The sequence below is a fragment of the Brienomyrus brachyistius genome, unplaced genomic scaffold, assembly GCF_023856365.1.
Source record: "Brienomyrus brachyistius isolate T26 unplaced genomic scaffold, BBRACH_0.4 scaffold37, whole genome shotgun sequence".
In the NCBI taxonomy this organism is placed as follows: domain Eukaryota; kingdom Metazoa; phylum Chordata; class Actinopteri; order Osteoglossiformes; family Mormyridae; genus Brienomyrus; species Brienomyrus brachyistius.
In genome coordinates this window covers 3,411,200-3,430,000 of record NW_026042312.1, presented here as the reverse complement: position 1 = coordinate 3,430,000, position 18,801 = coordinate 3,411,200, and the positions used below count along the sequence as shown (strand labels likewise).

At 44.5% G+C, this 18,801-nt stretch overlaps 1 protein-coding gene across 1 annotated transcript; it reads right to left on the bottom strand.

The window, feature by feature from the left end:
* Nucleotides 1-16,431: 16,431 nt before the first annotated feature.
* On the bottom strand, nt 16,432-18,189 carry LOC125722189 (serine/threonine-protein kinase pim-1-like). The gene is made up of 5 exons (XM_048998374.1): nt 18,027-18,189; nt 17,486-17,580; nt 17,298-17,342; nt 16,829-17,207; nt 16,432-16,664 (listed from the first exon to the last, which is right to left on the bottom strand). Exons 1-5 carry the CDS (start codon nt 18,127-18,129, stop codon nt 16,447-16,449), a joined length of 840 nt encoding a protein of 279 aa, XP_048854331.1. The 5' UTR covers nt 18,130-18,189; the 3' UTR covers nt 16,432-16,446.
* Nucleotides 18,190-18,801: the final 612 nt, after the last annotated feature.

Sequence of the window (18,801 nt, the reverse complement as noted above, 5' to 3'; positions counted from 1 at the left end):
ACACATTCTAGTGATTTTCCAGGAGACTGAACCTAACTAACCTGGGGCCTTATGAAAAACAATCAATCAGCTCATGTTGAAGCTCACAAGGTGTGGAGAACAAGAAAGACAAGTAAGGGAGAAAGGCAAGGTGCAGAGCATACACAAGCAGTGTAGCGGCACATCGGTTATAGTGTATGATTAAAAATACATCATTTCTCACAGTATCAATAGTGGCCCATTACTCCTACTGTAGCCTCACACCTCCTGGGTTGTGGGTCCAATCTGTACCCCTGCTGTAATAAACAGTGAAATTATCACAGTAACACTGTTTATCAGTAAAATAGTACAATACTGTAGAAAGTAGGGCAATATTTATGAGAACCTTGCCGATAAAATGCTGCAATGCACTGTGATTCAGTACGTAAACTGCAAATAAATAAACTGTAGAATTTACTCAAATTAAATGATGTAATAATTTGCACTCGCTTTTTGGGTTGAATTTAGTATACGCAATTCTAGGAAATATTTTAAATAAATCAAGTTAAAGTCTGGGGTGGCATGGTGGTGCAGGAGTTTAGAATGGCATCACTGGTTCATCAGGTGTGGAGTTTGCATGTTCTCCCCATGTCGTTGGCACTGTTGCCTCGCACCACAGGGACCCGGGTTCGAGTCTCCGCCTGAGTTATATGTGTGTGGAGTTTGCATGTTCTCCCCATGTCGTTGGCACTGTTGTCTCGCACCACAGGGACCCGGGTTCGAGTCTCCGCCTGGGTTATATGTGTGTGGAGTTTGCATGTTCTCCCCATGTCGTTGGCACTGTTGCCTCGCACCACTGGGACCCGGGTTCGAGTCTCCGCTTGAGTTATATGTGTGTGGAGTTTGCATGTTCTCCCCATGTCGTAATGGGGTTTCCTCCAGGTACTCTGGTTTCCCCCCACAGTCCAAAGACATGCTGAGGCTAATTGGAGTTGCTAAATTGCCCGTAGGAGTGCATGTTTGAGTGAATGGTGTGTGAGTGTGCCCTGCGATGGGCTGGCCCCCCATCCTGGGTTGTTCCTTGCCTCGTGCCCATTGCATCCGGGATAGGCTCCGGACCCCCCGCGACCCAGTAGGATAAGCGGTTTGGAAAATGGATGGATGGATGGATGTGTGGGTGTGAGTATCTGTATATAATTAATAAATCATTCATATTAATCAGATAAAAGGTAAAACACTAACCTGAGGACTGATTATGTTCAGGGAGAAATGTACACACACTGAAATAAATTTGTAACATCAACCTGTCCAATGCTAGGATATTACCTTCATCAACTCAGCCAAGTCTGTGGCTAAGAATGGCATCACTGGTTCATCAGTTTGATATCTTGTCAAGAAAGGAGTGAAGGTCCTGGTGATGGCAGAAATGTAGAAATGTAGCTTTGCGAAGATGAGGGGTCTGTCTGAGCAGCTTCAAGGGTGTCAAACGATGCAGTTCCTGGATTTGGTAGCTTCCTCATTCTGACTGCATCCAGGTACCTGGTCAGAGACGGCCACACCTCCAGGGCTCTCTGCTACTGGTAAGTTTAAGCCATCGGTGGCTACAGGATGCAAGTGGAAATTTTGCAGATTTAGTAAAAACAGTGAAGTCCTCTCTCCTTGCTGGCACACTATGGAAGAGAATACAAATGGCTTTCAAACTTCCTCTAGCTGCCATATGGAGAAACCACATTTGCTGGCATTATATGGGGTTTGAAGGCCACAGCTCCCAACCACAATCAGCTGAGTGCCCTCACACTGCTCACGCTGTTCTTCATGAAGCAGTTCTAAAAACTTCCAGTTTACATTTGGTCCATCCATGGAGACTGAAAGCAGCTGATGAAAAACTGAGTGTCATTTATCAAGCATATATAGACTAGGTAATCATCTATCACAACAAGTAAAACTTAGAATTGCTGCACGGAAAGTCGTATTTTATTATTGTGAAATTTTCAAAAATGTGTTGTTTTTTTTAGATTTACACATTTTCCAGTTGAAAAATAAAATGTGTTCTCTGTTACAGATTCCAACACGAATGCAAGAATAATAATAATGCATCATTTCAAAACAAAACAGTTATAGTTGGACTACAGGTATTTAGATTTAGATATTAGTGTTGGCTTATAACTTACTTTAAAGTGGTGTAGTAAATCCTTGGGTGTTCTATGACCCATGAATTGGGATCCCAGCTATCTGGACTGGACTTGATTCTCTCTCCAGTAACAAGCATGCAGGTCCAGTTGCTTGGTTTTAGTTGTTTGGTTGAGGGTCTCATCAAACATCAAAGTAAAACTGGCACTGAGTTTAATGATGTCAGGAGCCAAATCAAATCTTGTGAAATAGGCTGTTTTGTCTTTACCACACGTGAAGTTTATTGCGATTTCCTAGTCGGGAAACATACAAATGTAACAACATAAAAAACTGAAACCCACTTTACCACGTTGTTCAAGTATTTTCCAGTGTCCTGGGCTTATTCGGGTTGTCAGTTTGCTGCAAATAGAAATTTGGAATTGTCAGGGGCAATATAACTACAGCTTTTCATGTAAACGGGATTAAAACTCTATGTAGGAATGAATGGACACACAGAAACATATCCCCAACTCCCTCATTAGCGCTGTAGGATTGGTGTCTTGTTACGCTGTGCAGGCACCACAGTACCTCTGCCTGGAGGGTAGCGCTGGACCCAAAGGTAGTCCTGAGGTCTGTCACTGTAACTGATGTGGCGGTCGCTGCTGGGTTCGGAGATGGAGCTGAAGTCTGAGAAACTGTTGAGACGGAACAGAAGTGAGAAATGGCAGGCGTCTGTTGGCGGGTTATGGCAGCAGCTTTGTGCTTCACGCTGTGCATATGTGACTCTACAGCTTTAACTCCCACTGAACCAAGTTTAAAAAGCTTCTTGCACAGCATACAGGGGGTCTCATAGCTATTACCTGGAACTGCTTTTAACCATGTCGCAAATGTGGGATTATCCAACCCAGTTAACGTTAAACTTGCACTTCTCCATGAATGACATGTCCACTAGCAACAAACTGCTAATGTGCGTCCCTGAAATAGCGCCCCTCCCACAAACACAACCGGAAATGTTGGCGGTTCCGCTCATTCCGATCTCATACACAAAAATGCAAAACACCAATTAGAAATTCAACAAATTCTTTATAGATTACCAGAAAAACATATAGCAATCTTGTTTACTGGGAATGTGGTATTTTAAGACCTTTGAACTCTGGATTTAAGGACTACTAGTCATTTTAAAAAATATTTAAGGCCTTAATTTTGGAAAATCCAGTGTAACATTTTTTAAGAATCTGCGGATACCCTGCTCTTATACATTAAAGACGAGGGTTTATATGAATAAAAAGACGCACATGAAGACTGTAATCTCAAGTGATCAACAGTAAACCTTCCATAATGATATAACGGTATTTAACACCTCTGTAAGATAGAGATGATGTTTCAGACAAAGCTGGAGAAAGTCAGGCAAAATCTTTCACTTTTACCTTTTTATTTAGATCATTCATCCTGAAGCTCTTGACTTGATAGGTTATTCAGATTATTTTCTACAGATTAGCATGAAGTCTCTCCTGTATTGAATTTGGTACAAAATTGTTGCTAATTTTCACGGAGCACGACGATGCAGAAATACATAGAGGAAATAGTCATGAATCAGATCTGAGAGACAGTGTAATTTCTGACCAATCAGAAATGAGTGGGCCAGGCTGCCCGTGGGCCTGGCCGTCTTGCATCCTGTAATGAAGCACTCTTTGCTAGGTTTGCTAAAGCTAAACTTTAGCGGTGCGCCCTTATCCAACCTCCAACCTTGGATAAGGTGAGATGCTTTTATTGTCACTGTGAAAATACATTGAGATGTCATTTGGAGCAAGCCTGTAGACGCCATAGTAAGCATAAAACTACAGACTAACACTTACAGAGTATAAATACAGATAAAATACATTAAAAAGCTAAAGATACATACACCAAAAATAAAAAAGAATAAAAATAAAGAAAAAATTCTGGTGCTAGAAGCAAAGAAACCAGTAGCACATTGTCAGATATTACACAACAAAAGCGTAGCATTGAAAAGCTCCGGGCCGCTGTGCCTGCATGCACTGCCATTTTGGTTTTTGGCTTTGTTTACGTTGGAGTGGATGAGTCAGATGGCTGAAGATAGATTACATCACTGCCATCTAGCGGTCAGGGGTTTAAATGCCAACAGAAAATGGAAAAAGTCTGACAAATTTTTGAGCTGATTAGCTGTGAATTTTGTAAAACAGCAGAGGCGGTTGGCTGGAGATGCACTAATGATCGGCTTGCAGGTAGTAGAACAATGACCAGCTGAGTCTTTCCTCAGTGTTTCTACTTTAAAGAGCAAAGGGTATCATAACACACTTTAGAGTACTTGGTACTTCACTCATTCTTCTATCTTGGTGCCATGTTTCACCATCTCTATCAGTGTCATCAGCATCAGTGAAAAGGTGTCTGGGATGCTGACCTTAGAAGCAGAGTTTCAAAGAAGAGCTGATGAAAGGGGGGGGGCAAAACACCCCCCTTTGAAAACCTCTGAACACTAGGGGATAAGAGCCTTAATGAAGGAAAGATCAGCTATTTGCTGTGAAGCACTTAAACTTGGCATAAGAAAAGACAGACAACATAGCAGAGAATGGTTTCAATCCATTGACCTCTGGGTTATGGGCCCAGCACACTTCCTCTGCGCCACTCTGCTGCATAGTTGGGGCTGTGTGAGTTTTTTCTTAGTGTGTCCACTTTAAACAGCAAAGGGGCTCTGGACACACATAATGGTACTTAGTGCTTCTTTTCAGAGACCCCTAGGTTATAAAGCCCCCGTGAGGTGCAGCATGAGCCTTCCTCAAGCGATGCCTAATGTAAGCATGACAAGCAGGTAAAAGCTGTTGGCCATAGACAAAGTGAGACCCAGCAGAAGACATGGCCGTTCTAAGCCTCAGACCTGGTTTGGTGATGAAGCTTCCTGTTACACTTTCTACTGCCTTGGTTCATCGCAACAATCAATATGATAAAGAAAAGGAGTCATCTTAGGTGGGACTAAAACCCACCCCCCCCCCACTTTGGAATCCCCAGTACATAATGGGGAGCGGGGGGGCATAATGAATTCTGAAGGTCCCCGTAGCCCTCAGCCCACTGGGAAGATGCCCAGTACGGAAATGACAGATGCTAAAATAGATGCTAAAGACTCAAATGGCCTAATTGTCAGTGTTTGTTATAGACACCTAATGTAGCTGCAGAGGAAAGCAGAATGTTGTATGACGACATCAGGATTATGAGTAATAAAAATGATGTGGTGGTTATGGGTGATTTTAATTTACCAGGGATACAGTGGGACACAGTCTCTGGCTCTTCTGTAAATGAACTGGAGATGGTGGAAGTGGTACAGGATTGTTTTTTTACTCAGTTTGTTAACATCCCTACCAGGGGAGATGCCATTCTTGATCTTGTTCTCTTTAATAACCAGGACAGGATTGGAGGTTTTAGAACCACTGGACAGTAATGATCATAACATGGTTAAATTTCAGGCTAATTTTCGTGTCAGAAGAGCAAAATCCAAAAGAAAAAAGTATATTGTGAGGAAGGCAAACTTTAATGGTATGAGACTGAAAGCTAAGAATGACATTAAAAGTTTCTTCCAATGTTTTATCTCCAAAAAAGCTCTAAAAGCTGAAATCACTCATCTACAGGATAGTAAGGGCTTTATAATTGAAAATGAAATTAATATAGTAAATGAATTTAATGATTATTGTACACGGGTGTTCACGGTAGAGAACACAAATAACTCACCACCATTTAGATTCATTGAATTATTAGATTTCCAGAAGTCCTTAAGCTCAAAGCTACAGGGTTTTTACAAACTGTATCAGCCTGAATATAATTGCTAGAATATAAAGTGCAATACAAATACAATTTATTATTATTATTATTATTATTATTATTCTCAATGGAGCAGTGATCGAAGGACACCGGCAGATGTTGTGGCAGGTTGATTCTCCTGAGAACTGTACGTCTTTGCTGCACCTTCCCGATTAAGCAATTTGTGCTATTTGTCCAGGTGAGGTCCTCCGATATGTATGTGCCCAGGAACCTGAATGTTGACACCCTCTCCACAACTTCCCCATTTATCACCAGAGGCTGGTGATCCACCCTTTTCCTATTAAAATCAATGATGAGTTCCTTTGTTTTCTTCACTTTCCAAGTGAAGACAGGAGTCCGACAGGGGTGCTTGTTATCCCCGTTCCTCTTCCTCATCGCTATCAACTGGATCATGAAGACATCCACCAGTGAATGCAGAAATGGAATCCAGTGGACCTTGTGGAGCCAATTGGAAGACCTAGACTTTGCAGACGATCTCGCTCTTCTCTCCCACAGTCAGCAGCAGATGGAAGAGAAGATCAATGTGCTGGCAACCACATCATCACAGGTTGGACTCAACATCCACACGGAGAAGACCAAGATTCTTAAGACCAACTCCAACAGCAACAACTCAGTCACGGTGAATGGAAGTTCCCTGGAGGAGGTACAGTCCTTCACCTACCTGGGCAGCATCATCGACCAGCAGGGTGGAACAGATACAGACGTCAAGGCAAGGATCGGCAAAGCAAGAGCCGCCTTCATCGAGCTCAAGAACATCTGGGCTTCCAGAGAACTGACCTTGACCACCAAGATCCGTCTGTTCAATTCCAATGTGAAGTCAGTATTGTTGTACGGGGCCGAAACCTGGAGGAAACCAAAACCAACATCCGAAGAATTCAGACGTTCATCAACACCTGTCTCAGAAAGATTCTCCACATCCGCTGGCCAGACACCATCAGTAACACCAACCTATGGGAAAAGACCTACCAACCTTCAGTAGAAGCAGAAATCTGGAAGAGAAGATGGGGATGGATAGGGCATACCCTCCACAAACCACAAACCAACATCACCAGACAGGCTCTCAGATGAAACCCCCAAGGCAAGCGGAAGAGAGGCCGTCCAAGAAACACCTGGAGACGAGACCTCGAGGCAGAAATGACAAGGATGGGCTACACCTGGAGTCAACTAGAAAGAATGGCCCAGGACAGAAACCTCTGGAGATCTACCTTTGGCGGCCCATACCCCGGAAGGGGTGGAGGGCGAAAATGAAAAAAAAAAAAAAGATGTTATTATGGTCTGTTTTGATAATGGCACTACTGTACAGGTTTTTAAACAGGCAGGAACAGAGCACAGTGACAGAGATGTATTAAAGGTGTTTGTGAAAACCCCAGCCAGCTCCCAGGCACAGTCTCTTAGCACCCGCCCTGGGACGCCATCAGGACCAGCTGCTTTCCGTATGTTGACACTGCGAAGTGTCCGTTCTACATCAGTACTCTGCAGGATGAGCTCCTGCCTGTTAATGGCTGCTGCTGGGGCCGTAACAGTCTCTGTAGCCACCCTCTCATGGTGGCCGAAGAAGTGATCGAGCTCTTCGGCCAAAGGAACACTGTTGCTGGTAGATAAGTTGATACTGCTGTTTTGGTCTGTGATGTGCCGTATCCCTTGCCATCCACGTCTGGGATCGGAGCTGCAGAAGCGGCTCTCAATCCGCCTTCTATAGGTCGCCTTTGCGTCTCTGACGCCCCTCCTCAGCTCCGACCTGGCAATGCTGTATTGTTGTGCGTCACCCGACCTAAAGGCCATGTTACGGATCTTTAGCAGAAGACGAACATCTTTGGTCATCCATGGCTTGTTGTTGGGAAAGATACAAATTTGTTTTGTGCTGGTGACAATGACCATGCAGTATTTTATATAGTGAAGAACAGTGGAGGTGTAGGTGCCGATGTTAGCATCCTCGATTATGGACCAGTCAGTGTGGTCAAAACAATCCTGCAGCTGTGCAGATGCTCCCTCTGGCCACCCTCGTCTTACTCTAGGAGCTGGTTTCACCATGTTAATGAGTGGTCTATATGCTGGAGTTACATACAGGGAGATGTGGTCAGACTGGCCCAAATGAGGGAAAGCTGATACTGTAAAACCCTGCTTGATATTACTGTACACATGGTCTGCAGTGTCAGCTCCTCTTGTAGGACACTGAACATGCTGGTACAGTCTTCAGATTCGCTTTGGTTAAAATCACCTGCTATTATACGCACCCCTGGCAGATGGGCACTCTGTTGCTTTCTAATAGGAGTTAGCAAGTAGCCCAGAGCTATAGCAGTGTTAGCTTGAGGGGGGGTATTAACAGCAGCGATCATAACAACCGAGTATTCCCTTGGTAGGTAAAAGGGGCGACACTTTACAATCCAATACTCCAAGTCCAGGGAGCAATGAGTGTCAGTGATTTTAGCGTCTGTGCACCAGCTGTTATTTGTGTACACACACAGTCCACCTCCTCTGCTCTTACCGGAGTCGATCGCCCTGTTGGCGCGTGTATAGTGCGTCCGGGTAGCTGGATAGCCTCCTCCGGGATTGTCGAACCGAGCCACGTCCCCACAAACACCATAAAATACCTAAGAACGGGAAGCGCTTTACGGAGTGCTGAGCCGCTGTGTGTGCACGCGCCGCCATCTTAGGATATCCTAAGAAATGTGGTTCAGTCGTGTGTAGTCTGTGTGCAGACGAGGAAACAAAGGCACAGTAATAGGAGATAGTTGACTCATATACAGAAATGTGCTTTTGTAGGGGGATCCACACACAGTCACCAGACAGGACAGAGGGGCTCATCTGCTTCTCTCTGTACCAATAGTACCAATAGTACCAATGACTTGCCACTGGGTGCCGTCCATTTACAAAACCAAGCAGAAACTCCAGCAAGCGCCAGGATCGTCTCCCAACATTGATTCAGCTGCAGGATGGGGCACCATGTCAAATCATCACACTTTCGGACCTCATCATCATGGATTTTAACGAAACTTGGCAGCTGATTTGGTCACATGAGTAACTCATGAAACTGAAATTGGACGTGTCTGGGATCAATATTGGGGGAGATTTAAGCAAACAAAGTTTTAACTTATTTTTTTTGGGGGGGAGGGGGGGCTATGACTTTGACTGGCTATATTTACCTTGTCCAGCTCTATAGATTGACCAAATTATATGCCATCCCCATATGAATAATTACTATGTAATAACTGATTAAAGTAGTAAAATTCAATAACAAAAAAAAAAATCTCTTTTTCAAAATTGATACATTTTTACTAAAGCTAGATCATAATGTCATGAACATCTCCAGAAAATCTGGCCTTTGGTTTTTAAGGTGTTGCTGAGATATCATGACGTAAACGTAGCGTCACATGGTTTCATATCACTAATGGGCCTTTTTAATGGCAGCCAAACTGACATGGAATAGTATAACAAGCACAGGTGTAAGTAACAGCATTAGTTAAGGATTCTGTCATGCCCGGCTCGTCCGCTCCTCGTGTGTGCCACGCCCCCTGATTACCCACGTGTACTACCCTGATCGTCTCCTGCTGTGTCCGCTTCCTTTGATTAGTCTTTGTGTATTTAAGTCCTGGTCTGACCTGTTCCCCTTGTCCGTCATTGTAGTTAGTTGTGGTTTGGTGATGGTAGTCTTGTTTCCTGTTCCAAGTCCCCGTTCCACAATAAACCCCAGCTTCGCCCCGATACCTGCCTGTTTGCCTGCTCTGTACCAGCCAACCCACACGATCACCGCTTACCTCCGCCGTGGTCGTGACAGTTACAAATATGCTACAATGGAATTTAATGGAAGCTTCATTAATGTCATTGCAGACACCTGTACTTGCCACACCACTGAAAAGGCCCACATGGCTAGTAAATATGGCTAATAAATGCCCTGCATTCATCAGAGGTGTGCAAATCAGTCCAGTGTAAGTGCACACTTACGGATTCACTCGACTTTACAAGCACCAAAGGTTACGTTGCGGCTGCATATGATGATGATTGGTGGCTAGGATGTGTAGAAGAAGCTATGCCCAGCACTGGAAAGCTGAGACTGAGCTTTATACATCCTTATGGAACATCTCCATCCTATTCATTCCCATGCCATCCTGATAGACTTGTTACAGATCATCAGGATGTGCATTTAGTAGTTGAATCTGTGACAGCAACAGGGTGGACATTTTCACAATTTCAAGCAAAGACACAATAGCTGCATCAAAGGCTCTGATAGACTATAAATTGAGAGCATAGCAATTGTTTATTACATTCCCACGTTCCCTTTAAACAGTACTGCTTGTATGTAACTTATGCATTTGTGGAAGTAAAATTGTACATTGGTAGCCCGGGAGGGGAGGCATATTGGGTCTGTTATGTCTTAGGCAAGAAGAGATTGTTTTGAATACTGTGTGACCTCGCTTCGCGATAGCTGCCTGCAGTAAGTTCCGCAGACCCTGAAGAAAGCTCTTTTACTGTAGGCCTAATTCTCTTTTTTTCAGTTACTTTGGCAACATTGTCATTTTATTCATTTTTAATAGTCATTTAAAACTTAGCAATTTAAATTATATTTCCAGAGCTAGTTCTGGCAATAGTAGCCGTCATGAAAAAAGATAATCCCGTACCATGCATTGATCACTAACTGCTATTCTGCTACTGCTAACAGCATTGTCAGGAATTGTGGTTTTGATACACACTTCAGATGAGTAATGATATCTCAGCAATAACTCAAAAACCAAAGACCAAATTTTCTGGACATTATGACATAAGTAATTATGGAAAACCAATGAATTCGTTCCCAGACCCAAAAATTTACACCTAAATATGTTTTTTGTTTTTTTTTGCATTTGAGCACAAAATGAACAGGATAAAACAAGAAGAGCATATACTAAACACATCTAAGCACATTTATCAAAGCAGTAATTTGTAAAGTAAGAAAATAAATCTATCCAAACAAGTTAAAAACAAGCCAATGTCACCTTTTTGATAAACCCAGACACAGCACTACTACCTTGAGTCATACTAAGGGTTTGTATTTATTGTAGGAACAAAAGCAAAACATTTAAAGAAATGAGAAAGAAACATTGAGTGTACAATATGAGAAAAAAGATGCACAAATAACACTTACAGTAGTAATAAAAAAAATTAGAAAAATACACTTACCTTGTCCAAGACTTAATCTGCATATTTGTCATGCCCGGCTCGTCCGATCCTCGTGTGTGCCACACCCCCTGATTATCCACGTGTGCTTCCCTGATCTTGCCCAGCTGTGTCCGATTATTTTCGCCCAGCCTTGTCTATTTCAGTCCATGTCTTGCCTTAGTTTTCATCCGTCGATTGATGTTAGTCGGTGTGAGTACTAGTGTTTTGTCCCGTGCTCCCCCCAGCCTTAATGTTAGTCGGTGTGAGTACTAGTGTTCTGTCCCGTGCTCCCCACAGCCTTAATGTTAGTCGGTGTGAGTACTAGTGTTCTGTCCCGTGCTCCCCACAGCCTTAATGTTAGTCGGTGTGAGTACTAGTGTTCTGTCCCGTGCTCCCCACAGCCTTAATGTTAGTCGGTGTGAGTACTAGTGTTCTGTCCCGTGCTCCCCCCAGCCTTAATGTTAGTCGGTGTGAGTACTAGTGTTCTGTCCCGTGCTCCCCACAGCCTTAATGTTAGTCGGTGTGAGTACTAGTGTTCTGTCCCGCTCTCCCCACAGCCTTAATGTTAGTCGGTGTGAGTACTAGTGTTCTGTCCCGCTCTCCCCACAGCCTTAATGTTAGTCGGTGTGAGTACTAGTGTTCTGTCCCGTGCTCCCCCCAGCCTTAATGTTAGTCGGTGTGAGTACTAGTGTTCTGTCCCGTGCTCCCCCCAGCCTTAATGTTAGTCGGTGTGAGTACTAGTGTTCTGTCCCGTGCTCCCCACAGCCTTAATGTTAGTCGGTGTGAGTACTAGTGTTCTGTCCCGCTCTCCCCACAGCCTTAATGTTAGTCGGTGTGAGTACTAGTGTTCTGTCCCGTGCTCCCCACAGCCTTAATGTTAGTCGGTGTGAGTACTAGTGTTCTGTCCCGTGCTCCCCCCAGCCTTAATGTTAGTCGGTGTGAGTACTAGTGTTCTGTCCCGTGCTCCCCCCAGCCTTAATGTTAGTCGGTGTGAGTACTAGTGTTCTGTCCCGCTCTCCCCACAGCCTTAATGTTAGTCGGTGTGAGTACTAGTGTTCTGTCCCGTGCTCCCCACGGCCTTAATGTTAGTCGGTGTGAGTACTAGTGTTCTGTCCCGTGCTCCCCCCAGCCTTAATGTTAGTCGGTGTGAGTACTAGTGTTCTGTCCCGCTCTCCCCACAGCCTTAATGTTAGTCGGTGTGAGTACTAGTGTTCTGTCCCGCTCTCCCCACAGCCTTAATGTTAGTCGGTGTGAGTACTAGTGTTCTGTCCCGCTCTCCCCCCAGCCTTAATGTTAGTCGGTGTGAGTACTAGTGTTCTGTCCCGCTCTCCCCACAGCCTTAATGTTAGTCGGTGTGAGTACTAGTGTTCTGTCCCGTGCTCCCCACAGCCTTAATGTTAGTCGGTGTGAGTACTAGTGTTCTGTCCCGCTCTCCCCACAGCCTTAATGTTAGTCGGTGTGAGTACTAGTGTTCTGTCCCGTGCTCCCCACAGCCTTAATGTTAGTCGGTGTGAGTACTAGTGTTCTGTCCCGCTCTCCCCACAGCCTTAATGTTAGTCGGTGTGAGTACTAGTGTTCTGTCCCGCTCTCCCCCCAGCCTTAATGTTAGTCGGTGTGAGTACTAGTGTTCTGTCCCGCTCTCCCCACAGCCTTAATGTTAGTCGGTGTGAGTACTAGTGTTCTGTCCCGCTCTCCCCACAGCCTTAATGTTAGTCGGTGTGAGTACTAGTGTTCTGTCCCGCTCTCCCCACAGCCTTAATAAATACCCGTTTTCCCCGACTTTCGTCTCCTTACCTGCTTCCTGTCCGCTTTGCTGCCCGTTCGCTTACCGCACCTTAACCGCGGCCCCTGACAATATTCGAAGCTAGAGGATTTTTTTCCGGGGGGAGAAGAGGGGGTTATTCCTTCCATAATGACTGAAGGTTCATTGTTTATTTGTATTATTTCTCCGTATTCGTTAATTTGTTCGTAAATCGCAAACTTTTAGGTTGTAACATTTGTACAACTATTGCGTAACTTTTTGGTGAGCAATGGCTACCAAAATGATATAAAGTTCAGTGTATTACCTGATATTTTCAATAAAAAAGCACTATCACCAACAAACGATTCTATCACAGCGCATGCAAGGCTGAGACTGAAGCGTTACCCTTTGTTTCCGCTGAGAGGCGTGCTGTGTGACTCATTTCCCCATGCGTACAAGTTATTTTAGGTCGGCATTCACAGTTTGACTTCTGAGATTCAGATTGAGTTCTAGGTAATTTTTTTTAACTGGTTTGTTCGATTTTTAAGAAATTTGAGTTCTAATGAGTTCAAATACTGAGATAACACTGTATAGGTTTTTTTGTTACTGAATTTTTAATATGTTAATCGGTTATTACATAGGAGGTGGCATGGTGGTGCAGTGGTTAGCACTGTTGCCTCACACCTCTGGGACCCGGGTTCGAGTCTCCCCCTGGATTACATGTGTGTGGAGTTTGCATGTTCTCCCCATGTCATTGTGGGGTTTCCTCCGGGTACTCCGGTTTCCCCCCACAGTCCATAAACATGCTGAGGCTAGTTGGAAATGCTAAATTGGGGGCAGCCGATGATTTTCTGCGCTGTCTTGATCTTTCTCCTCCAGTCTGCCTTAGTGCAGCGGGAAAGTCATACTGTGATACAGTATGTTAGAATGCTCTATGTTAGAATGCTCTCAATGGTGGAGCAGTAGAAGGTCACCAGCAGCTTCTCACTGATGTTGTTCTTCCTGAGCACTCTCAGGAAATGCAGATGCTGCTGGGCTTTCTTGATGGCAACTGTGATGTTTTCAGTCCAGGAGAGGTCAGAAGAGATTGTGGTGCCCAGGAAGGTAAAGGTCTGGACCCTCTCCACGCAGTCGCCCTTGATGTGGAGGGGAAGTGGATCCGGGAAGGTGTACAGGGTGTAGAGTAGTGGGCTTAGCACACAGCCTTGTGGGGAGCCTGTACTCAGTGCCCGGGTGGAGGAGAGATGGGGTCCAAGTCTTACTATCTGGGGTGAGTGGGGGGAGTCCCAGGTTGTGCAATTTAGGGATCAGGATGTCGGGGATGATGGTATTAAAGGTAGAGCTGAGGTCGATGAAGAGCATTCTGTAGCTCTCCCGATGGTCTAGGTGGCTCAGTACGATGTGAAGGGCGATCGCTATGGCATCCTCAGTTGACCTGTTCGTTCTGCAGGCAAACTGATAGGGGTCAAAAGATGCAGGGAGGTGGGTTTTGATGTGGTTTAGGACCAGCCCCTCTAAACACTGATGATGGGTGTTAGTGCGACTGGTCGGAAGTCATTTAGACTGTGTGTGACTGATTTTTTGGGTACCGGGATGATGGTGGCCGATTTCACACAGCCTGAGATGGTGGCATGTGTCAGAGATAGATTGAAGATGATGGTGAAGACCTGTGAGAGCTGGTCAGCACAGGCTCTGAGTACTTTCCTGGGAACACCATCAGGTCCAGTGGCTTTCCTGGGGTTCACCCTGCTGAGGAGCTGAGAAAGTACTTCTTCGGGCCATGTGATGTTGGTCTTAATCAATCTTAATGTTTGTATAAACATGATCTAATATGTTCTCCCCTCTGGTCGGGTACTTTACATGCTGACAGAGCTTAGGCAGAACGGACTTTAAGTTTGCCTGATTAAAGTCACCAGCTATGATGTGTACGCCATCAGGCTGAGCCTGTTGTAGCTTATTAATGGTGTCTGACAACAAAGAGAGAGCTATGGTAACGTTAGCATTGGGTAGTAAGTCACAACTGTGATTAGCACGACTGTTAACTCTCTCGGTAAGTAAAAAGGACGGCATTTAATAGAGATGGACTCCAGGTCCCGTAAACAGTGTGTATGTATGGTTAAACTATCTTTAGACCAATGTTTATGTACAGGAATGCACAGACCGCCTCCTCTGTTCTTAATGGAGTCTTTCTTTCTGTCCCAGCGGTGCATGGTGCGGCCCTCTAGTTGTACGGCTGCGTCCGGGGATCAGTGGGTGAAGCCAGGTTTCGATATTATTGAAACACAGCAGTCGCAAACGTAGCGATTCCCCTCCATAAGAACTTCCAGCTTGTCCATTTTGTGGATAATGGATCTCGCGTTGCTGATGTACATATTCGGGAGAGGTGGTTTGTGGGGGTCTTTCCGCAGTCTCGCTAGCAAGCCGGAGCGACATCCCCGCTTATGCTCACGCTCACGTCTCCGGCTGCTGGTGGCGATAACAATTCACAGAGCACCCGGAGGTCTCGCTATCTCGTTTGGAAAGTTGTAAGAGCGGCGAGGCTCCTCTGTGATTTTTTGTTGCTTGCTGAGGCCCATGGCCAGTACCTCCTGACGGCTGTATCGCTTTGGATACGCACAGATGCGCGACAAACAAAGAAGTAGCACTAAACATGAAGAGCCACAAGCCACTGCGACTGTGCGCGCCACCATCTTCAGCATCATCATAAAGGTGCATTCGACAGGGAATTTTCATTAATGGTGCCCCACAGGTCCAGAAGGTAAGTGCTCTTCTGGCAATATGTGTGATCTGAGTGGTTCCAGAAGAACTGCAGTGAAGAACTGCTCCCACAAGCTGGAGCAGAAGTGTGACATCCTTCTGCTCAGCATGATATAGCAAATGCTAAGCTATGCAGAGAATTGTTCTGATGAAATGTGCTGGCCAAATGAGAAACAGAGGCTGGTGTGGCGAAATCATGCAACATAATCTCTTTCCAGACAAGTACAGAATTATTAACACTTAGTGTTTCTTATGCATAGCAACATTAGCTTTAGCTTACACAACCTTTAAGACATTGAGGCCAAGCATGAGAGACAGAATGAAGGTGTTTGCAGCAAGAATGACCTTGGCTCTAAGGCAGGTGCAAAGCCATTGTTGTGCAAATCATTGTAGCTGTTACAGAATGTGGTGCTCAGCAAAGCTTCTACTTGTAAAATATAACAGACTCCGACTCTCAATCAATCATGCTCAATCCGAAGTAAGGTATCGAACACGTATCACCCCAAGATGTCTGGATTCCCTCTGGCCCAACCATTGTCTTAATTCAGGTCAAATCATTATGATATGACTTGGATATTCGGGGAACCAGGATATTGTGCATCAACTAACCACTGTTACCAAGAAATCAGAACAAATGAGAAACACCTATATAGAGCATTTGTGAAAGTAAATCTTTTATTTGACAGTTGCGCATTATTTAAGATGATCATGATTACAGAAGGTTAACAATATTTGTGATTTCTTGTTTGACCTTCAGGTCAGCAGTCACGTCTGCTGCAGCCATGGATGGACCTGAATCTCCTCCAATGTCAGCCTATCCGCCACCTTACGCCTCAGGCACTGGCGAATCAGACTGCAGCAGTCTGTTGGAGAATAGATTGGCAGGGTCAGAGAGTTAGTCAGAAAAAGAACACTCCCTGTCAGGAGACTCTAGTCGTGGGACAAAAAGTAAGCTGCTCACCAGGAGAGACCCATGAGGGGAATATCAGGCAGCCTGAGATGATTGCCCTCTTGTTGCGGAAGGGCAAGTAACCGCACACTAGCTCGTAAAGTGTGACACCTACAGACCAGACCGTGGTGGGGCCAGCTAGATACTCCCCACTCAGGAACAGCTCTGGGGGAGCAAAGTCCTCTGTTCCTGAAACAACAAGGCAAATGACTTACTGCAATGAGTTAGGTTAGGACTGAAGAATACACATCCAACTCCACTGCAGGGAGTTATCGCAGGTCCAGGTTACCTGCTACTTGCTGTTAAAAACAGGGGTTAGTTTGACAGGTTTTTAATTAGCCTCCCTTACTGACCTGAATATTCCACATAGGGGGTGTCTTTCCATTTGTCTCCACAGCCAAAATCAATTAGTTTAACCTCCAAAGTGTCCGTCCTGATTAACAGATTCTCTGTTTTGAGGTCGCGATGGAAGACGCCTGAGTCCTGGCAGTGACGCAAAGCCTGAAGCACCTGCATCAGCACGTGCCTTGTAACATCTTCTGAGAGGTAGCCCCCTTTGCTATAGCAGAATTCGTACAGATCCTGGCATGGATCCGGCCTTTCCAGGATCATAATGTAATCTTCTGGGCCACTGAACCAGTCCAGGAGCTTCAGCACGTTGGCACAAGATGACTCATGGCTGACGAGCATCATTAGCGCCACTTCCAATGGGATGGGCTCGTCAAGTCCAGGCTATGAATGGGAGGGCAGAAATATATTATTACATATATTAAGGCAGAAATTCTTGCAAATAAACCAAGCTCCATGAATGAAAACACTTACCAGTTCTAGCTCCTTGTCATCCTTTCGGGCATATTTGATAGCCACCTAGAGGGAAAAAAATCACAAATTTAGTGTAGTATATATTGAGAAAACATAGGCTTTTACAGCTGCATCTAACAGGTATAATAAAAGGGATCTCTGGAGAGATATAACTATGCATGTCATGACTTCACCATTTGGAGACTTACTGGGAAGCCATCGGCCTTGCGAGTGCCGGCATACACGGCTCCAAAACCACCCTCTCCCAGTAGCTCCCCCTGGTGGTACAGGTCCTCCAAATGTTCTACAACATTAAGCAGGTACACTTCAGAAAGAGTCCACACAGCATTTTCTATACCATACCACAGTTGCTGAAAATTCACTACTAACTTTAAATACCATGCATTAATATTTCTTTACTGCATGCCTACCCTGAACTTGGTCTGTTCATTCAGTATTATCTTTAGTGTGCCAATTACATGCTACAGTCAGAATAGGCTCAGGTTCAGAATCAAAGCAGCCACAATATTGAATCAATTTGGGTACATGTTTGTTTTCAAAACATTCAGTGGCAATTTTTATCAATTAATGAATTAATTATTGCTTTAATTTATTTGTTTAATCTATAGGTCCAGTACATTGTTTACATCTGTTCTTGCAGCAAGCCTTATTAAAAAGATTTACATTGCTTTCTTAATAATAAATAAGTTATGTGTAATTTTCATGAACTATCAAAGCCAGTCGTCCAACCTTTGCGGGACCCTTTAAACCGCAAATCGCCTTCCGTACTCTCTCTCCTTTTCTTGGGAGGAGATTCACAGTCAGAGTCGGAACGTGATCGTTTGACACCCATCGTTTCTCAAAGCAGGACGCAAATGAAAGTTTTATAGCTGCGCAGGATAGGTGAGCGTCATTCGAATATTGTAGATTCTAGAACCACTGACGTCATCATGCACGGGCTTTCCTGGGCTGCAGCCCAGAGCCCCCCCCCCTTTGCAAAATAGAAAAAAAGATACTTGATGATATTATTTTGCAGTAATATAATTAGTTGTTAATTTGCATATTCTCCCCCTTCTACGTGTTTTTTTCATGGTTAGAGTTGTTTTTTAATTTTTTTTAACAATATACAAACATAATGCAAGATGCATAACATATACAAACTACACTTTAAAGAAGGAGCAGTACACATCCTTTCTCATTTGCAAAGCATTCTTCAAAAACTATATAAATTGATAGTTTTTACAGCTTTTCGGTAGGTCATTGACAGGTGACGTCACTCGCTAAAGGCGCAGTGTATTGTGGGTCGAATCGCCATTTTGGATGTATATAACTCAAGTGGCAGCATTTGCTTGTAGCATTATTCTTTTTAAGATGGGCCATTATGCTGTGTGAAAGGCTGTCATACTAAGTGACATGGCAGAAAGGTGTAGCACCGCATGACATTTTTTCGGTTTCCCACTTGGAAAAGGGGATACGGACAGCAGGTAGAGGAGATAACGAAGAGGCGTCGGGTGGCCTGTGTCGC

Bases quoted from the DNA above. Each gene is read 5' to 3' on its own strand.
- LOC125722189 (XM_048998374.1), bottom strand. From the start codon at position 18,129: ATGGGTGTCAAACGATCACGTTCCGACTCTGACTGTGAATCTCCTCCC. The intron at 17,343-17,485 runs GTAAGTCTCCAA...TTTTCCCTCTAG, and splicing joins GCAAGGCCGATGGCTTCCCA to GTGGCTATCAAATATGCCCG. The intron at 17,208-17,297 runs GTAAGTGTTTTC...TCCCATTCATAG, and splicing joins ATGACAAGGAGCTAGAACTG to CCTGGACTTGACGAGCCCAT.